General features: G+C 33.8%; 1 protein-coding gene across 12 annotated transcripts in view; it reads left to right on the top strand.

Moving 5' to 3' along the window:
- CPEB2 (cytoplasmic polyadenylation element binding protein 2) overlaps positions 1–20,560 on the top strand; it is a 66,824-nt gene that overhangs the window by 29,644 nt on the left and 16,620 nt on the right. For 8 of the 12 annotated variants that reach the window (XM_074229777.1, XM_074229767.1, XM_074229776.1 and 5 more), the window contains 3 exons: positions 3,846–3,869; positions 19,231–19,401; positions 19,750–19,839. In XM_074229777.1, coding sequence (XP_074085878.1) covers positions 3,846–3,869; positions 19,231–19,401; positions 19,750–19,839 — 285 coding nt within the window. The remainder of the gene's footprint in view (positions 1–3,845; positions 3,870–19,230; positions 19,402–19,749; positions 19,840–20,560) is intronic. The other 4 variants (XM_074229769.1, XM_074229768.1, XM_074229766.1 and 1 more) reach the window with 2 other exon arrangements.

The following is a 20,560-nucleotide window of genomic DNA, read 5'->3' as shown; positions in this document are numbered from 1 at the left end:
TACCAACATCTTTTTAAAATATTTCTATTTTTTATAGAAAGAAAGTTGTAGGTTCTTTTGCCTAGATTTGTTTCTCAAATTTGATACTGATTGAAATTTTGTAAATTAAAACATCCTAAGTATATTTAGATTATATACATTGATCTTAAATTAAGCAGCCTATAGCCTTTTGCAAAAATAGATTTTCTTATTGAATTTCATATAATTTAGATGTATTTGTATATTAGCAACAACATAACTCAAAAGTTCTCATAGAACAACCAGTTAGCAACACTGCGAGATCAGTGAGTACTTGGCATGATTTAATTTGATCCGTAATGATGTTATTTTCTATAGAAGTCTGACAATAAACAAATATTATAGTTATTGGCAAGGAATCTGAAAATAAAAAATTCCCAGATTCATAACTTTTAAGCCACAAGTTATGATGAAGCTTATTTAAATAAACTCATTGCATTATTTAATATCCCCTTCTCGGCTTGTATATAATCGACAAATCAAATAAGGATTTGAAATTAGCCCTCCTTTGAATTGACTATGATGCCGCTCATTCATTCTCACCAGGAGCCTGGAATTGCTGTTCCTGCCTATGGCTTCATCATAATTTAGCATTTGAAATTGAGGAACCAAAGAAACCTGAGTAGTGGGAATATTTCTTAGAGCTTCCACCTGCTCTTGTCTCAATTTCATTTAGGACTCTGGAAAACTGGAGGATTCTGAGATAATTTAAGATGGTCTAGCCTTAGAGATCAGACTGGAGCTGGATCCCTGGGAAGAGTTTGAGACACCCACTTCTAGATCACACTCCTCACTATTAAACTCAAAGCCGACTACCCTGGCTTCCAGGACAAGGCTGGCAGTTGTCTTTGTTGCCATTAGGAATCTTGATTTGACTATTTCTTTTGTTTTGCCCCATTAAGTGAGGTTTTTTTGATTTTATTTCTTTGCTCTCATATTAGGTGTATTTGTGTATATGATGAAAGTTTGGACATTTGAAAAATTGAGACAGACAATTTTTCCTCTTCTTCTCTATGATTCCCTAAAAAGGATAAACTGTTGGGGGAAGGGAAACAAGCACCAAACTCACTTTACAAATATTATCTCTTTTGATCCTCTCAGTGACCCTGTGAAGTGAATGCTATTATTTTCCCCATTTTACAGACTTGAAAATGGGAACAAATCAAGGTTAAGTGACTTTCCTTGGCTAATATAGATATTGTGTTAAGAGGCCAGATTTTAATTTACCAGTATTCTATCCAAGCACCATTTAGCAGTCTCATTTTAAAGGATGAGATAGAATAGGGAAAGGTGGGTGCCTAGAATTGCTTGAGAGACCTTTCTTCTCTTCCCTGGTTCATCACTGATTTTTCTTCTGTAAACCCAGTGGTTTACCAGTGACTGATCCTCTCCCTGGCTGGCCCCTGCACACATTGGAAAAAAAAGGCTGCCTCTTCTAGCCTTTTACCCTCTAACAATCTGATATATCTCATTAGTCATTTCTCAAAACCTTTCTGCCTTCGAACAACATTAACTAAATATAGTTTGGGTGACTTAGAGTGAGCCTGTTCAGTTTTATGCAAAAATCACTCAGGAACAAGCTTAAGTATCCAGTAGATTTGTTGTTGAATAAGTAAACCAATATAAATGTAAATGAAAGTAAGCTTTTTTTGTTCAGGAGGCAGCATGGTAGAGTAGAATGAGCTTTATAAGAGGAAGCTAAGACATTTCACTACCCAAGTTAGATGTGTGACCACTGGTAGTTTACTTAATCTTGTTTATCCTTAGTTTTCTTCTTCTGAAAAAATGAAGGTAGTAACTTTCAACTGTTAAAGAGTAAATTGAGTTGATTTATTTGAAGGTGTTTGATAATATACTATACAGATAAAAATTACCTTGTCTTTCATTTGATGACTATTTTACATGAGAGGTAGTAGTGGGGTTTAGCACATAACCTGCGAGGTATAACGCCTGAAAGTCCTGCTTTTTGACACATATACCCGATTTTACCCCTTCATAAGTCATATAACTTCTTGAGCCTTCTGTAATGTGTAACTATCTTCATTGGAAGTTTCTTATATGAATTCATAGGCCCAAGCAACTGATAATTAATATTTCTCTTTTTGAAGAAGTGATTATAATTGAAAAGTTAGATGCAGTTCAGGCTATTTTTTTAGTTCTTCTAAAGCTTTTTTTTTTTTAAGTTCTAGGAGGAACGTCTGGCAATGCCAAGGCAACTACAGGAGGGACTCGAAATTCAATAAATCTAGGAGGAGTTTTTTAGGGGTGAATTAATTAAATGTTTGACCGTTTAATAGCTCTTGAATGATGTTATAAATGTCGAAATAGCTTTTGGCAGGGAAAAAAAAAGTTTCCCACCCCCTATTTTAGAGAAACCAATGCTATCTTGTTTTCTTACCTCATGAAATTGTTTCTTATCTTTAGAGTCTGAAATCAAGACATAATTGAAGTAGTTATTTTACATTCTGTAAAAGAATATGTATTTGTTCACATTAGAAATTTTTATTTATTACTTATTTTCAGAGAACTTTTATCTATTTTTTACTTTCTGTTTAACTAGGAGCAAAATTTCTTCCTGTTCCCTGAAAATTCAAGATGGGGGGGCAAAATCTTGATTTTTAATAATATTCTTTCATTTGTTGCATATTTTCTCCCTCCTCCATTCATTGAGAAAGGAAGAAAAACAAAACCCTTTAGAAATACGTGGTTATACAAAATAAATTCTCTTAGTCAATGCTTTCTGTAGGAAAAAAGGTAAAAAATTTCAACATCTATAATTATAATACCCTGCAAGAAATAATACAAAAAACACTCTTTAAAAAAAGACTAATACATAAGAGTTTACATGCATTTTTGTGCATACTTATATGCTATCTACAAGAATTTGTGTATACTCACTTGTGTACTCATATAGGATTGATTAGATTGATTCCTTAGATGATAACCTCCTTTTTCTTACCCCCCCATTTCATATATTGTGTTGAAACAAATTGAAAGCTAAATTTTAATTGAGAATCTTGAATTAAAAGTTCTTTGTCTGGAATTTGTGAATTTGTTTATGGGGGTGGAGAAATGTCTTATTTTGATAACTGTATTTCAATATAATCAGTTTTCTTCATAATTCTTTTTTTTTAGTGCCTTTTAAAACATTCTGGGAAGGGATCTATAGGCTTCCCCAGGCTTTGCCTCCTCCAGAGATTCAATATGCATTGAAATATCTCCTTGTTCTACCATGTTAAGCTTTCAGACTCCAGTTTCATGAAAGACAGTCTCATAGTGGCTATGTAGACAACATAATTCTTGAAATTATCTACAGTATATACCAACTCTTGATCAGTCTTGATTGTAAAAGTTGTATTATTTTTCACTTAACTCATAGAATCCCAATTTTTCATTAATATAGATGATTATCTAGTGATAAAAAGGTAACTCCTTCATAACTTTAGGTCTTTGAAATGCTGAAATCAAAAAAATTACATCACTTAATGGTCTGCCCTTATGATGATAGATATTTTTGCTTGATTTATCAGATAAAAGAGTCACTTAGAAATTAAGAACTTAATTCAATGTGTTCTCACTTTTTTTTAGGAAAATGGTATACAGAATTTAAATTGTAAGTTTTCAGTTTATTCCACAATTGACTTAAGAGAAGAAAGAAAAAGGAAATTTAGGATGTGACTTAACTAACCATAACTAAATGTTTTAACTCCTGAAAAAACCTAGCTCTAATTTCAGAAACCCACATAGTTTTTTCTTATCACAAATATTTTTACATGTGGGCATGTTTAGATCTGACATTTTACAATTTGTCCTTTGTTTACATGCAGCGAGGAGTTATGGGAGAAGACGAGGTAATTCACTTACATTTGCTATAGTATAATTACTTCTCATTGGGCTTTTGCTGATCGGTGTTGTGATTATTTACTTTAGGTTTCGTTTTTTGTTTTTTTCCTCCCAAACTTAGATGTCTTATACCTACAAGGTATGGCAATTTACAGAAAATTTCACAATTAATTTAAGTACAAATTTCAGTATTTGAATCCTAAATCTTTAGATTATTAATGCATATTTTAATACTACTTAAAATTAATGTACAATTTTTCAAATTTTATCACTTTTCTCTCTATTGTGTTCATATAGTTGATGAATCTTTTACGTATAATTTTTGCTTATAGCAACTTTAATGATAATACTTGATAAATGTAATACATGATTGTTCTCACCTACCCTTGTCTATATACCCTTTGTGTGTGTGTGTGTGTGTGTGTGTGTGTGTGTGTGTGTGTGTAAATTGCAGTTTTGTTTATCTCTGAAAAGTTGACGATTTTAGATTATTTAAAGTTAGATCAATAGGTACCCAGTAGACTGTTGGTAATAGCCCTATTTTATGAAAAGATTTTATTGATCATTGCTTTGGTCTTTTTGAATTTTTGACTTAGTTTCAGACTGTCATTGGGATAGTGCAATACATTAAAATTTGAGCACTAAAGTTCCATGTTGGGCTAAGAAAGCAGTTAGCATTTGGTTTTCCTTGGTCTGCATTCTCTTTTCTGGGTAATAAGAGAGCAACAGAAATGACCTAAATAAGCTTTTGAATCCTAATGATAATTTTGTAGAGGTAGAAGAGCCCCAATTATTCCGGGGCTAGTTTCTGAATTTTAGAACATCTAGCATTGACTTCATTCTTGAGCTCCAATTTCATGAAATGCTTAAGTGAGCCTTTTACATTTTTTCATTTCATTTTACACATGAAAGAAATGTAAAGACACAAATTATGGATGAGGGGGACTTTCTGAAGGTCATTTCCCCCAGCAAATTCCAAACATCACAACCAAGTATAAAATATTAGTGTTCGTGTTTAAATATATAGACTTAGTTAATTATGCTATTGTTAGGATGAAACATTTGATGGAAGTTGTTTTAAAATGCAAAAAAGCTCTCCTACAATTTGCAAATAATTTCAAAACTATATTGCAACATTACATGTTTTCAAATGCATTATCCTCTCCTGAAATAGTTCTCTTCATGTGAAATCATTAATGATAAGTTTGCAGTTTGTCAGTGGAATGTGCTACATTAATTTCCTCATGCTGACATGAGTTTGATAACCAGAATTAGAAAGATTTCTCCTTCTCCCTATATAACATTGATGGATATGGTCATAATGTTTTGCCTATTAAGTGATGGACAATTTTTGGAACCCACATCTTCTAACTCTTAGTCCAATGCTCCTTCTACTACATGATTCACTATATTACTCAATCATTATATATTTGCTCTGAATATATTTTTGTCTTTTAATAAATTATGTCTATCAAAACAAAATTCAACAATACATTAAGTACTTAATGGGAATTAATGTTTTTAACCTAGAATTTTAAAAAAATTAGAATTTGGAACCAAAATGGACTAATCTGTTCTATACCCTTCATTTTTAAACATCATCATTAAGATACCATTTCTTTTCTTTGTATAGTTTGTATTTTGAGAATGGTGGGAAGCTTGGCAGGAGAGGAGAATGTTAGGTATAATGTAATATACAGTGATTATAAGTATAGAAGAATCATTTTTTTAGTTTTTCTTCATATTTACAACCTTAATCAAGTTTCTGAGAATAATCCTTTACAAACATTTCTATTATTAAGAAGTATTATTTTATGTCTTATAAAATATTCTCCTGTTCATGATTTCTTCTTTAATCTGATCTCAGCCAATCATTGAAGGCCTCCCCAGTGCCATGTTGCTTTTATTTTGACTTTTGGAAAAAGCCATGATAAGCAAGTTAGTGTTTTTTCCTCAAGATTTTCCATCAGTCTGTCAGTTAACAAGTATTAAGCACCTGTTGAGTGCCAAACCCCTCCTAGGTCCTGAGGATGCAAATTCAAAACAATGAAACACTACCAATATGCAAATAGCTTAAGACAAGCATGTATGATGTGTCTATGTGTGTGTATACATACATACACATGCACATTGTAAAGTTACTAAATGTAAATATTTATAAATTAGTTTGGGTGGGGAGATCAGTAAAGATTTCATGCAGAAGATTAACCTTGAACTGGTCTTTAAAAAAAAAGAAGTCTTGGCAGCTAGGTGGTGCAGTGGATAGAGCCCTGGCCCTGGAATCAGGACTTGTGTTCAAACCTGGCCTCAGACACTTAATAATTGCCTAGCAATGTGATCTTGGGCAGATCACTTAACCCATTGCTTTACATAAATAAAATTTTTTTAACAAAGAGGTCTTTATTAAGAGCCAATGTAAAGGCACTGGAATGTATTGATTAAGGGAATCACATGATCTTATTTGTATTTAAGGAAAATTACTTTGGCAGTAGTATGTTGAGGATGTACTAGAATGATGAGAGATTTGAGGCTTGGGAGATTTATTAGGAGGCCATCACAAATCTAGGTGACAGATGAAAAGGACTTGAATTAATATTGGGAGTAGTAGCTATGTGAATGAAGATAAAGGGGTCAGATGCAGTTGTAAGAGATGGGGGTGAAGATAGAAATGGAAAGATTTGTCAAGGAACCTGGGAGACTGGAAAGATTATGTCATCCTTGACAGAAATATAGAAGTTTAAATAGGGGAGGATTTAAGAATTCTGTCTAAGGTACTATTAAATCAACTCTTTTCTTTATATTCTTTTTATGTCATTGTCACCTCCAAATATGTTTATCTCTATGTAGATTACTCCCAGATTTATACACCTATCTGAATACAGCCTCTCTTTGAGCTTAGTACTGAATCACCATATGACTTTTCCACATTTCAAACTAGATGGACATTTTTGATTCCAGTGTGTCCCAACTCATTGTGAACTCATGATCTTTCCCCCTAAATTAAGGAGCTCAATCATTATCAAGCTCCTCCAGAGCATCCACCTCTGACCCAAACTGGCTGTTTGAGCCTGTTAGTGCGGGTTACTTGGAATCAGGAAAAACTGAGTTCTTTGCAGCCCTGAGCTAGTCATTTAATTCATTTGTCTCATTTTCTTCATGTATAAAATGAATTTGAAAAGGACGTGGCAAGTCATTCCAGTATCTCTGCCAAGAAAACCCCATGGGGGGGGGTGGTCATAAGACATGACTGAGAAAACTCAACAATAAATTCTCTGTGCAACTCTTTAAGACTATGTGTTGCAGAAATCATAGAGATCTGTGTGGAGAGAGAAAGGAGTGTCCTCATTCTGGTAGTTTCCTTGCACTGAAATTCTAGGTTGAATCTCATTCCCCTTTCCTAGACTATTAGGTTCCATTAAGAAGAGAATATTTCTTATTTAAACCTTCAGGCCTACATAGTGCTTTACATTCAATAGATGTGAATATTTCCTTCATAGAGTTGAATTTCCACCTAGCTTACTGTTTTTATCACCTTGGTAACGTTTTTGATTTTAAACACATTCAGCTGTAAAGAGTTAACTAAAGTACTTATGTTGTCAAAATCAAAACTTAATTAGGAATTGTTTTATCTCCTCAGACTGACACAAAATGATGTCTAAAATAAACTGAACTTTTTCAGTTAGCAAGTCCAAAATAGAACTCGTTATCTTTCTCCAAAAATCTTTACTCCTCTTCCTGAGTACAGGACAGTATATCCTAGAGTACCTAAGTTCATGTCTCAAAATTATCCTCTACCCTATCATCTAGTGAGTTGCCAAATCTTGTTCATTCTTCCTTTTGACATCTCTTACCATCAATAAACCCTCCAGTCCTAGACGTTGTCCTAGTTGAGATTGTCATCTCCTTTTACCTATGTTATTAACAGTAGTCTCCTTAGTAATCTTTTTCCCTTTCAGTCTCTTCCCTCTCTAATCCTTTATCTACCATGGAATACCAAATTGTTATTCTTAAAGGGCAATTCTGATTATGTTATTCCTCTTGTTCAGTAGGGACCCCTGGATCTTTATTGTCTCAAAGATCCAAGACCAAGGTCTCCTTAGCTGGCTTTTATAATCCTTTACAATCTGGCTTCAGCCTGCCTTTACAAATTTACTCTGCTTCAATCTCATCTCATCCTCACTACAGTCCAAACTGACCTAGTATTCCATGTTCTCTCCCCACAGTCCCATTCTTATTTCTTTGCACATTTGTCAATATGCTTGAAATGCTCTTCTTTACCTTTAACTCCTACAATCCCTAATTTCATCCTATATAAGATCTTTCCTGACGTCTTCTCCTCATACCTCCAGTTACTAGTGCTTCTCTACTCATTACCTTATATTTTCTTTACTTTTGTGTGTACCCAAGTTTTCCAGACAGATTTTAAGCTACTTGAGAATAGACCCTGTTTAACTTATATCTTTGTATCTCCAGTGCATAGGATAGTGATTGATAGATATATTGCCGTTAACAAACAAGTATTTTAATAAATGTTTGTCAATTAAGTGATGTTTGTCCTGGGTTCAAGGTGGCAATCACCTGATATAAAATAAAAAAGCAAATAGAGGATAGGTGATAAAAAAGGAACTATTTTGCTTAATTATGCCAATAAAAACATGAAATCAAGGCATTTTATTGAATAAATCCTAAAGGGAAATTTATGCTGTGTCAGTATATAATCTGTCCTCTTGTTAACTCTTTAAACCATTTCTGAAGTCTCAAGAAGTGAAATAGGAGGCAAAAGAGATATAATTGGTTTTAAATAGTCACATTGGATTTGAGAAAATTCCAGACTCCATGCATGTTTTCTAAAAATCATCCTATTCTTTGGAAAGTCTGCCAGTTTTATTAGCTTTTTCCACCCACTTCCAAGAGTTTTATTATAATTAAGCTGTTTACAAAAGAAAGAACAAATTTGACAGTACCTGCTTAATTTTGAATGGTAAATTCCAAAATTAAACCTTTCTTGTTGGTAGTATTGTTCATTTGTTTTGTCTTTATTGGAGCCCTGGTATCATCCTACCTTGCACCTTTGTTTTATTATTCATGGCATTTCCTCTCTGCTCTAGTCAGATTACTCTCCAAACTCTCAACCCTCCTATCTACAACCCTGTTTCTGAACCTGACTCTGCAATGTTCTCATCACCTGATCCCCTTTATTTCTTAAATTCCTATCCAGTCTTTAAAGCTCAGCTCTTAAATTCCAGTATATAAAGCCTTTCTGGATCATCTTGGTTGGTAATGAGACCTTGAATCTCAAACAGTGTTTAGTTTAGCAATGCTCCAGTGTATTGTTATATTATTTTTTTATCTATCTTTTATTCTGCCGGGACTCTACCTTCTGAAAAGGTGGGGATAAAAAGTCTTAGTTAAACTTGATTAACCTAACTCTTCCTCAGTGCTTAAATGAGTTTCTGCAAAAGTTGCTTTTCGTTGAATCTTTTTATGCCCTGCTAATGCCTAAGCTATTGTTTCTAAATGATGCTTCAATTATTTCAGCTAATTTGAGGAGACATAGGTAGATTGATTTTTTCTTTTTTTTTTTTTTTAGGTTTTTGCAAGTCAAATGGGGTTAAGTGGCTTGCCCAAGGCCACACAGCTAGGTAGTTATTAAGTGTCTGAGACCAGATTTGAACCCAGGTAGTCCTGACTCCAGGGCCGGTGCTTTATCCACTATGCCACCTAGCTGCCCGTTAGTTTGATTTTTACCACTAGAATGTATAGAACAGAAGTTCATATAAGAATGAATGTAAACAAAAAATAGTTCCATTACCTTATAAATCTTTTTTTTTTAATTTAAGGCAATGATTAAGTGATTTGCCCAAGGTGATACAGCTAGGGAATTATTAAGTGTCTGAGGCCGGGTTTGAATTCAGGTATTCTTGACTGCAGGGCCAATGCTCTATCCACAGCACCACTTAGCTGCACCACCCCCACCTTATTAGAGATATAATCAAATTTGTTTAAATGAATTTTTAATGAAAAATAGTTTTACTTTTAACTCAATTTTAACGTTAGAGTAAGAATGACTAAGTACAGTTTTAGATGATCTTAACACACTGTAACTTACCTTGTTGAGCAATTTGTTTTATTCTGCCCCCAAAAAAACCTTGGCGGGGGCAGGTAGGAGCACTTGGTAGAGCACCGGACCTTAGTTCAAATTCGGCCTTAGGCATTTAATAATTCCCTAGCTGTGTGATCTTGGGCAAGTCACCATTGCCTTACAAAAAGTCAAAAAACAAACCTTTGCTCTAGTTTTTTTGCTCTAGTTGTAGCAGAACCCAACAAGTACTTGTTAAGCACTTAGTTTTTTTGAGGTTCTTTAGTTATTTAACAAAAAAGAGATATAGACATCTAGGATAAAAAAATACCGTGAAAAACTTGTTTCATTGTGTACAAGGACAAAAAACCATTGACCAAGTAAAGATCCTTCTAAAGATTTAGATGTTTATAAATCAGATGTTTAGAATCAGTTTTTGGTTTCGTTCCAGATTTAGAAACTGTTTCATTTCATACATTTTAAAGATTTTTTTCCTTCAAGTTAAAAACTTATATAAACGAAAAGTTTTATTAACTAATTTTACTTTTTGCCACCTGCTATTAAATCTTGATGAGTTTCTTTGTCTTTTTTTTTTTGTTTCTCTTTTAAGGAAAGAAAATTAAAACTTTTTACTATTATTACCTTTTAGATTCATTATTTAACTCTTCTCTACCTAGAAAAATCATTTGGAAATCAGCTTTTCATTACATAAACAAGTCAACTAGGTAAATATTGTTCAAGGTATTTGCTCTAAAAATGAGGTGGGGGCAGCTAGGTGGCGCAGTGGATAGAACACTGCCTTGGAGTCAGGAGTACCTGAGTTCAAATCCGGTCTCAGACACTTAATAATTACCTAGCTGTGTGACCTTGGGCAAGCCACTTAACCCCATTGCCTTGCAAAAAAACCTTAAAAAAATAAAAATGAGGTGGAATGGGCAACCATTTGTATAATCTGAATTGAATAAACATGTAGTTCTCTTGCCTCTAAATAGCAAACTAATCATGTCACTATGTATCTTTAAGAATTCCATAATAAAATGTAAATTCTCCTCCAGAAGAGGTAGAACATTTAATCTAATTCAGTTCATAATAGGGAAGGAGTGGCAGGGGGAGAATTTTAATTTAGCAAATCACTTGTTAATTTGTATCAGCTAGGCTGAGAATTACACTCTTAGGTTGAGTTGACAGGTTAATTTTTAGTGACTGGGAGAGTATGCACACAAAAGTTTACTTTTTTTTCCCTGGGTAGAATATCATAGTAATAATCTTGTCTTCAAAGGACTATTTAATGATGCTAAATATCCATATAGGGCCGAGATGCTTTGAATTGGACAATAACTTATACTTTCTATACTGTTATCTATTACCTTCTCCCTCCCTGTCCCCTGCCCCTTCCTTCCCACTCACATTAGTATATTGTTCACTGTGTTGAATTTATAATTAAAGGACCTTAATCTACCTTTGGAAGATGTGACCCTGGGCAAGTCATTTATTTAAGATTCTCATCTGAAAAATGAAGGTTTTGGACTCTGGCTTTTTTAAGTTCCCCTTGTGACTCATCTCATTTATAAAAAGAGCGAGCTGAATTAGACAATTTCTAAGTTTCTTTTTGCTTCTCTTTGTCACTTATTATTTATGTATTTACAACAATTCCTGCCATTTAGATAAGTTTAACATTTTCAAAACACTTTACTTTTATTAAATCATTTATACATATATATGTGCGCACGCGCACACACACACACACACACACACACACACACACACACATAATATACGTGTACTCATATATACATATGATGATGGGTGATGAAGTGGATAGAGCACCACCAGCCTTGGTGTCAGGAGAACTGAGTTCAAATGTGGCCTCAGACACTACCTAGCTATATGATTTTGGGGCAAGTCATTTTAACCCTGATTGCCACTCACACAGAACCATCTCCCGTCTTCCGGATTCATCACCTCCCTGTCCTCATGGTTGTCTTCAAAAATACAGGACAAGCATTATCATACACACAAGCGTATGCATGTAAACACAGAGGCTAGATGGCACAATGGTTAGAATGCCAGGCCTGGAATCAAAGGCTCATCTGTCTGGGTTCTAATCCTGCCTCACTTACTAGCTGAGTGACCTTGAGCAAGTTATTTAACCATTTTTACCCCAGTTTTCTCATCTGTAAAATTATCTGAGAAGGAAATGGCAAACCATTCCAGAATCTTTATCTTCATGAATTCATGAAGAATTAGACACAACTGAGCAACAATAAACACTTACATGTACTTATTAACCACACTCTGCCTCCTATAGAAAGTAAAATCCTTGAGGTTAGGAATAGTTTCATTTCTGTCTTTGTTTTATCTAGAACCTAGCACAATTCCTGGAAGACAATATTTAGTGATTGATTAACAGTTGGGGAATCAGCAAACATTTCATGTAGGAAGTACCTTTCAATTATGCCTTATATATGAAACTGGGACTTCCAGGGGTTAAGGGTGAAAGAGGAAAATATTCTGGGCATAGAAAGAGCTTATGCAAAAGACACAGAGGCAAGATATTGAATGTCACTTGTGGGGATCATCAAGTAGGTATTTTTGGCTGGACGTTAGCAGAAAAAGAGGAGTAACATGTATAGGTCAAGAAGAATAGGGAAGGACTTCAAATGCCAAAAAAAGGAATTTGTATTTTATCCTTAATTAGTTGTTGTCCTTTTTTTTCTCAAAGAGGACCAAAAGGACATCACCATGTTAGAATCAAAGTATAGTATGTCAGCTAAGGCTGATGAGACCAAATGAGCTCTGAAGCCTCTAACATAGATTGAGCACTAATAGTCCGTATGAACATTTTGATTGGCATAACTCAAATTTCTTTTGAACAGTTGCAGTTCTGCTCAGCTCATAGAGCACAGTACCTTCTTGAATGTGGGCATACCATGTGAAATGTGCTTTTGTCAGTTTTCCATGTCACACAAATCATTTCCAAAGCTCTTCAAAGATACCTTGAGTATGTCCTTGTATTATTTCTTCAGACTATCATGTGAGTGCCTGCCTTGTTTGAGTTCTTTGTAATAGTCTTTTAGGCATGTATATATTGGCTGTTCAAACAATGGCCAAGCCTTTGGAGTTGCCCCTCTGCAGCAGTTTGAATGTTTGGCAGTATAACTTGAGAAAGGACCTTAGTATCTAGTAGCTTCTCCTGCCAGATAATCTTCAGAATTTTCCTAACACAATTCAGATGGAAGCAATTAGTTTCTTGGCATAGCACTGGTAGACTGTCCAAGTTTCACAGACATACCACAGCAGGTCAACACAGTGGCTCTATAGACCTTCAGTTTGGTAGGTATTCTAATAATACCTCTTCTCTTCCAGACTTTTCCATGGAGCCTCCCAAACATTAAACTACAGAAATTTTTTGAGCAGAGATTGAAATTAGAAAGACTTGTGCTTTAGGAATATTTATTTTCCTATAGTATGAATAATGAATTGGGGGGGGGGGGATTAGAATAAAGGAAACCAACAAAAAAACTGTTTCAGCAGTTTACACAAGAGGTAATGAAGGCCCAAACCAGGGTGGTGACTGTGTGGGAAAAGAGAATAGGACTAATAACAAGGAATATTTTGGAATTAGAATGAGCAAGACTTGGCATTTTGTTAGAGGTAGTAAAGAAGAAGGGAAAGAAGATCTTGTGAACCTGGGTAAATAAAATGATAATACCCTTAAAAAAAACTTCAAGTTTATGGGGGGGGGGCATTAATGAAGAAAGGTTATTAATGCCATTTTGTTCATGTTGAGTTTGGAATGCTTATGAGATTGGGTATAGATGTCAAGTAGACATTTGATGATGTTAGGATTACAATTTAAGAGGAAATGAGAACTTGATAAATATGTTTGAGAATCGTTGGCATAAAACTGGTCATTGAATCTATGGTGAGATCATTGAGAGAAGAGATCCCAGGGCAGAGGATGGTTTATAGGTAATTATCTAAAAAGGACACTCAGAAGAAGCAATGCTACAGGTAGGAAAAGAATCTGAAGAGAGAATTATCAGTAGAGCCAAAGAATAAGAAATATCCAGCAGTACAGTAGATGTTAAATCCATCAAGAAGGATGACTGATCAAAAACCATTGAAGTTAATAAGCATTGTAATGGGCTAAGGAGTAGATTCTGTAATTTGTTGGGTAGAAACCACATACAGTGGGTTGAGTGGAAGTAAAAAAGTAGGAGTTGTAAGAATTTGGCTATGGAAGGGAAGAGATTGGAAAGGTGTTTTTTTATGTTTTTTTCAGGGAAAAAGGAAAGAACCATCAGAAGCTATAGATGACACTGATCAAAGAGGAGTGAGAGAAGGATGTCAATAAGGGCTTAAGTAGAGGATGGCAGAGAGAACCACCACGTCTTCCTCAAAAGCAAAAGAAGAGAAATAATAGTGATGTTGAGGGTAAATTAGGGAAATGTGAAAGTTCATGATGATGGTCTTAATTTCCTCAGTATAGTGAACCTCCTTTGCCTAGAGAAAGAGGTGAATGAATGGGTAGCATTACATGGCTGTAGAAGAAGGGGTTTAATTCAAACTTTGGAGAAACGTGAGAATCAGGGAAGAGTAAAAGAATTGTACCAGATTAGTGAGGTTCAAGTTGAGATGATATGATATAAATTTGTAGTAAACTCAGTTGGAAGAATATTTAACTTGTGGAATAGGATCAGAGCAGGCAGGTGGTGGTGGTGATAAGGAGTTGGAGTCTGCAAAAGGGTGAGGGAAAATAGGAATGAGGGGGAGGGGTGTGTGTGCAAGAGATGAGAGAGTGTATCCTAGTTAAACTGGTTTACATGTGAATGCTTAAGAATGATTTCAGAGCAGATGTCTTAGACTGAGAAAATAAGAGGGGTGATAAGTGACTTTTTTTTTTTAGGTTTTTGCAAGGCAGTGCGGTTAAGTGGCTTGCTCAAGGCCACACAGCTAGGTAATTATTTAGTGTCTGAGGCTGGATTTGAACTCAGGTACTCCTGACTCCAGGGTCAGTGCTCTGTCTACTGCACCACCTAGCCACTCCTGGATAAGTGATTTTTAAAGATTTTAAATTATCCCTATTATATCTGTTCAATCCAGACTTATCCAACAGATTAGCTACCTCAACTTTGTGTCAACTATGAGTTTGAAGAGCATGCCATTTTTTTATGCCTTAATTAAAGGTATTGATAAAAATGTTAAATTTTGCAGAATAGAAATATATGGTACATCCACTAGAGATATTCAGAGTTAATTTAGGCCATTCAGGATGACTCTGAGTCATCATTTCACTAATTTTGAATCAACCTATACCATTATCTAGGTCATAGATTTCTTTCTATTCCATAAGAATAGGTATTTTTGTAAATTAGAACATAGTTTTCCATAGTAGCAATGTTGTTTATATTATAAATTTGTGTTTATATTCCATGATCAGCCCACAAATGCCTATTTCACATTTCAGTTCACATTGCCTGAGTTCTTTCTTAATTTTTTCCCCCTTCTTTTCCCTGCTTTCCCCTCTTCTTTCTCTTTTGAACTTTTAGTTTTTTCAGAAAACCACCAGGGAAGAAAGCATAATATACAGTAGAAAAGAAGGTTGGACTTGATGCCAGGAGATTTAGATTTTTAGAACCCAAGTTCTATCATTGACTAGCATGATTTAGAGAAAATCAATAGCCTGCTATAAAAATAAGGCGTTAAGAGGTAGATGATCTCAGTTTCCCTTTGGTCCTAATATTCAGTGATCCTCCATATTTTGACTGAATTTAGCCATTGAAGTAGGATCAGCGGTATTGGTTTGTGTATAAAGTTTGGCATTATCAGTATATTGTGATGTAAAAGTAAAGTTCAAGTTATTTTATACATTATTGTAAAAAAATGTCTCTGCTGAACGTGTAATGCATTCAAAATACAACCATAATACTATAGGTATTTAATGATCAAATTGTACTGTAACCTTTTGGAGCTCTTTAGTTTCTTTTGTTGTACTTTTGTTGTACTGGAAATTTGATATAGAAATAATCTTATTCAGTTGCTTTGGCAATCCATTTTTGTTACTTCAAAGATTTTTTTCCCTTAAATTTTTTTTTTTTTGTTTGTCATTGCATTGATTCAAATAAAGAAATTCTGCTCATGGAAAGGAATGTGAGCTAAAGTGAAGATCATTTGTGATAGTAGCTTTTAATGAGAAGTATATAAGTATTTTTTACCTTGATTCATTAAGAGATTTCAAGCACTAAAATTTTCAGCTTGTCAGTGAAACTGTTTTCTCTTTACTTGTTAGTGCTTATGGTATTACAGTAATAGAGTATAGCATTAATAACATTTCCCCACAAATAACAGAAAGAACATTATGTTCTTTGATCATGAAGGAAAAGCTTATCTTCTCTTCATTTATCCACAGAATTATTCCAGACAGACCATTTGAAAAATGGTAAATTTTTATTTAAAAAAATAAATCTTTATTCCTTGCCATATTTAACTTCTTTTGCTACCATTCCTTGTCATTATTTTGTAAGTATTAGTATTAAAATCCAGGACAAGGAAGAGACTTGTACCTTTGTCTCTCCCCTCTTCATATCCAATTTGTGAATTGAGAGTAGGAGAACAGAAGAGAAGCATGTTTAAGGGAAGAGGGAAAAAAAATTTTTTCCCCCTATTGGACTATTTTCAACTAAAGATTTAGCATTACACAGAGTTTTCAGATTTCATCTAGAAAGGATGCATTAAAATTGTTCTCTTGCTATTTAGATTAACTATAAGCTAATTCTGCATCTTGTCATCAAAATATGTGAAATTTTTATGCCTTTCATAGCATCCCTTAATTTCCTGGATTTAAACCTAGTAAAGTTAAAAGATTGTGATAGTATTCATGGCAAAGAAAAGTCATTTGGGACCATGCTTTTTTGGGGATATTTCTTCTAACATTATACATACCCTAGAATTTGTCTCTAAGATTAAGTTTTATCAGGTAAATTAAATTGAGAATAAAAGAATACATTCTCTTAATATCAACAGTAAAACACTTTTTTTCAAAGTAAAGTTTGCAAACTCATAGAAATTAAGTGAAACCAAGATTTGAGGTAAAACTTCATTTGAAACTGAAAAAAATTTTTACATGGCTCCTGTATTTCCACGTGAACAGAAAAGCAGTAATTTATCATCTTAATTGCCAAGTTCATCACGGAATTGGCTAAGTTATTTGCAAACTAGTTTTCTTTTCCCAAACTCATGGTGCTGAGTCAGTTTTTTAGTTTTGGTTTTTAACTATACCTTTCTGGAGACAAAAGTTATCTATTGTACAACATTCCTAGCATGAAGACATTTAGCAAATTTGCTAAATTTAATAACAAAAATTTCATCAGTCTTTGAAAGGGGCCTCAGAACCCATCTAACTCAATTTATACCTGAAAAAGAAACCTTTCTAAACATAATTTTACAAGTAAGCATCTTGTCCTTTAAGATCTCCAGTGAGACATCCCTCCTGAAGGAATTATCTCCTGAGAAAGCCCATTGGATAAAAGTTTTTTTCTTACACCAATTCTAAATTTGCTACTTTGTTATTTCTACCCATGGCTTGTCTTTTTGGAGCAAAAAGGATCAAGATAATACTCCTTCCATGTATGTGCAACCTTTCAAATACTTGAAAACATTGTTTTTTCAAACCCTCTTCCACAAAGGTTCTCTTCTCTCTGTTAATCCTTTCTTCAGTTTTCATGTGACTTGATCTTTTGATTAACTTGATCTTAATGTTTTTTAGCTTGCCAATTTCTTCCAAAAGCAGTGTGGCTGAGGCAGTAACTAGTAGAACTTAAATTTCTCCCCCCCCCCCCCCATTCTTAATGAGTAAAGATTTTATTTGCTTCTTGGCTACTAAAAACATTATTGATTTATAGTGAACTTTTAGTTCAGTACAAACCCCCAAAATATAATGTCTCTTCCATCTTTTTCTTCTGTAATCCAGTATTCTTTATTATATTTTAATCATTTTGAACTGATTTTCTAATCTATCATGAACTTGGAAAAAAATTTACTAATGCCTTAAAACAAATATATATATATATATATATATATATATATATATATATATATATATATATATGTTTATACACACACTTACACACATGTAATATAACATTTGACTGACACTCCTCCCACATTAAACCCACTATTGTAACAAAAAAATTTTAGTTGAGTAAAACCAACCAACATATATGGTCTACCAACATATGCCTCATTTCAAACCAGTTTTCTCCCATTTTTCTGAGAGGAGAAAAACATACTTCCATTTTAGTCACCTGAAATCAGTCACCATTAGTTAATGCATGGACCAGGGTACTGAAATAATTCTATGGATAAACCAAGAGAAGATAAGCTTTTTTCTTCATGATCAAAGAACAAAATGTCCTTTCTGTTATTTGTGGGAAAATGTTACTAATGCTACTTTATTATTTTAATACCATAATGGCTTAAAAATGTATTTTTATATTGATGATTTTTATTTTGACATCATAGTCTTGTTCTGCTCTACCTCTCTCCTAAGCAAATGAGCCTTGCATTTTAACAAAAGCAGCAAACAATTTATTGTAACCAAATGATATAGAAACTACTCTCTTAAGATCTTTTTTATCCTATGTTTAGATATTAGATATTTAGATATTTGTTAAGCAGCTAATTCTGCTATATAAGATGACATAGGAGTTCCTAAAAAGTGCCATACAAACTTGCAAAATAAAAACTACAGAGCTTGAAAGTTAGGGACATAACCCCTAAAAATTTGATTAGTGGTAGAGGGGAAAAAAGATAAAAAAAGCTAATAAATGGTAGCACAGTTTTTATTCATGTTAAATGGTTAAGAAACCTAATTTAGACTTTAACATCCCTGATGTTAGGGGCTGCTGCCTCTTTGACATTTTCATAATCGCAACAAACCCTCAATAAATATTTAAATGTGTATCACTTGTTGACTTAACTGTTTAGGATTGCTATAGCTATAGCTCTTGCTATCTACCTGTTCCCCCAAAACATATTATCTGCACATCTATTCAAATAGTTCAGGCCAATTTTTCCTTCATCCTTGCCTTGAAAATGCAGAAATTTCATTCTGTTAGAAACCCTTCTTTCCAAGCCAACTTTTAACTTCATAAGAACTTAAAATCACAAAATTTTTGGAAAGCTAATTTCTTCTAATCTATTTACAAATTATTGAGTATGTTGGGGGCTTTTTACCCTATAGCCTAAAAATTGGAATTTCAATTTTATCGTTTGTTTATATGTTTTAGGCCGTTCTTCCCTCTTCCCAATAGATGATGGCTTGCTGGATGATGGCCACAGTGATCAAGTTGGTGTCTTAAATTCACCGACGTGCTACTCAGCTCATCAGAATGGGGAGAGGATAGAGCGATTTTCTCGGAAAGTTTTTGTTGGTGGTCTTCCTCCTGATATTGATGAAGGTAAGTTGGCATTTTTAGTTAGAGAGGAACACTGAAATTGAAGAACAGTATAGGTTTTGTTTTTTTTTTTAAGGACAGGTAAGTATCCATTTTGAACTGTCTAGCTTTTTAACTGTTGAAAGGAGAACTACTCTGATAACTTGAAGGTACTTTCCTTATTAATAAGCCTGTTGTAGAATACATTCCTTTCTATCAAGATTTTTGTACTCCAATTATATTGGCATTCTTACTCTGAGCAATATTTAACCTAGGAGTTTTCTTTAATGAGATGAATATCAGTGTATTTTTTCAAAGGAGAATTGGAAAAGCAGATTTGTAACTACTATCATTATGCATATTTTTTTTTAGATGAAATTACTGCTAGTTTCAGACGATTTGGGCCTCTGGTAGTAGACTGGCCTCATAAAGCAGAAAGCAAGTCCTACTTCCCACCAAAAGGTAAAAATTTATAATATATAATAGTTGAGATTTCATTCTTATTTTACATTTTCTGAAAAATGTCAGTCACTTAATGCTTATAATTTCTTTCCTGCTTTGCATGCATGCATATGTACCCCATTCTTTCCTCTCACCATTTCTATTAATTAGAAGAAACCAGCCATTAAAATGCCTCATGATGTCCAAATGGTTCCAAGAATCCTCCTAATAGGTCTAGTTGAAATTCAGAATCAACGTTGTCTCTGTATACATTAGAACATGTTTGGTACAAAGCAAAATGCTTCTTGTTCTTCTTGGAACACAGGCTCTGAGATAGTTTACTCTGATCCCAAATTGGTTGTAGAAGTAACATAACAGTTTAGTGAATTCAAGTTCCATCTTGGTTAACTAATTTCTGTGCTGACCTAGAAAAAGGCATAAATCTCTTTGAGACTTAGTTTCCTTAGTTATTAAATCAGAAGATTGCTCTAATACCTAAGGACCCCTTCTAGGTATGAAATTGTATGGTTCTTATTCAGTTATATTCTGTGACTATAGACATAGGGTGCATATCTTAGTGTGTCTTCAAGAATTAAATGTTGTTTTGCTTTATAGCTGTTATAAGACTTGTAAGACATCAGTGCTTGTCTGTTTTTAAAGCATAGTTATTTGTAAAATGAGAGGGTGTGTGTGTGTAAAATTTTCATTGTAAAACAGTTTTAATCTGTCATTAAATATATTA

The sequence above is a fragment of the Macrotis lagotis genome, chromosome 3 (assembly GCF_037893015.1).
Source record: "Macrotis lagotis isolate mMagLag1 chromosome 3, bilby.v1.9.chrom.fasta, whole genome shotgun sequence".
Lineage (NCBI taxonomy): Eukaryota > Metazoa > Chordata > Mammalia > Peramelemorphia > Peramelidae > Macrotis > Macrotis lagotis.
Note: the sequence above shows the minus strand (reverse complement) of the source record. Positions and strands in the feature narration are given on the sequence as shown.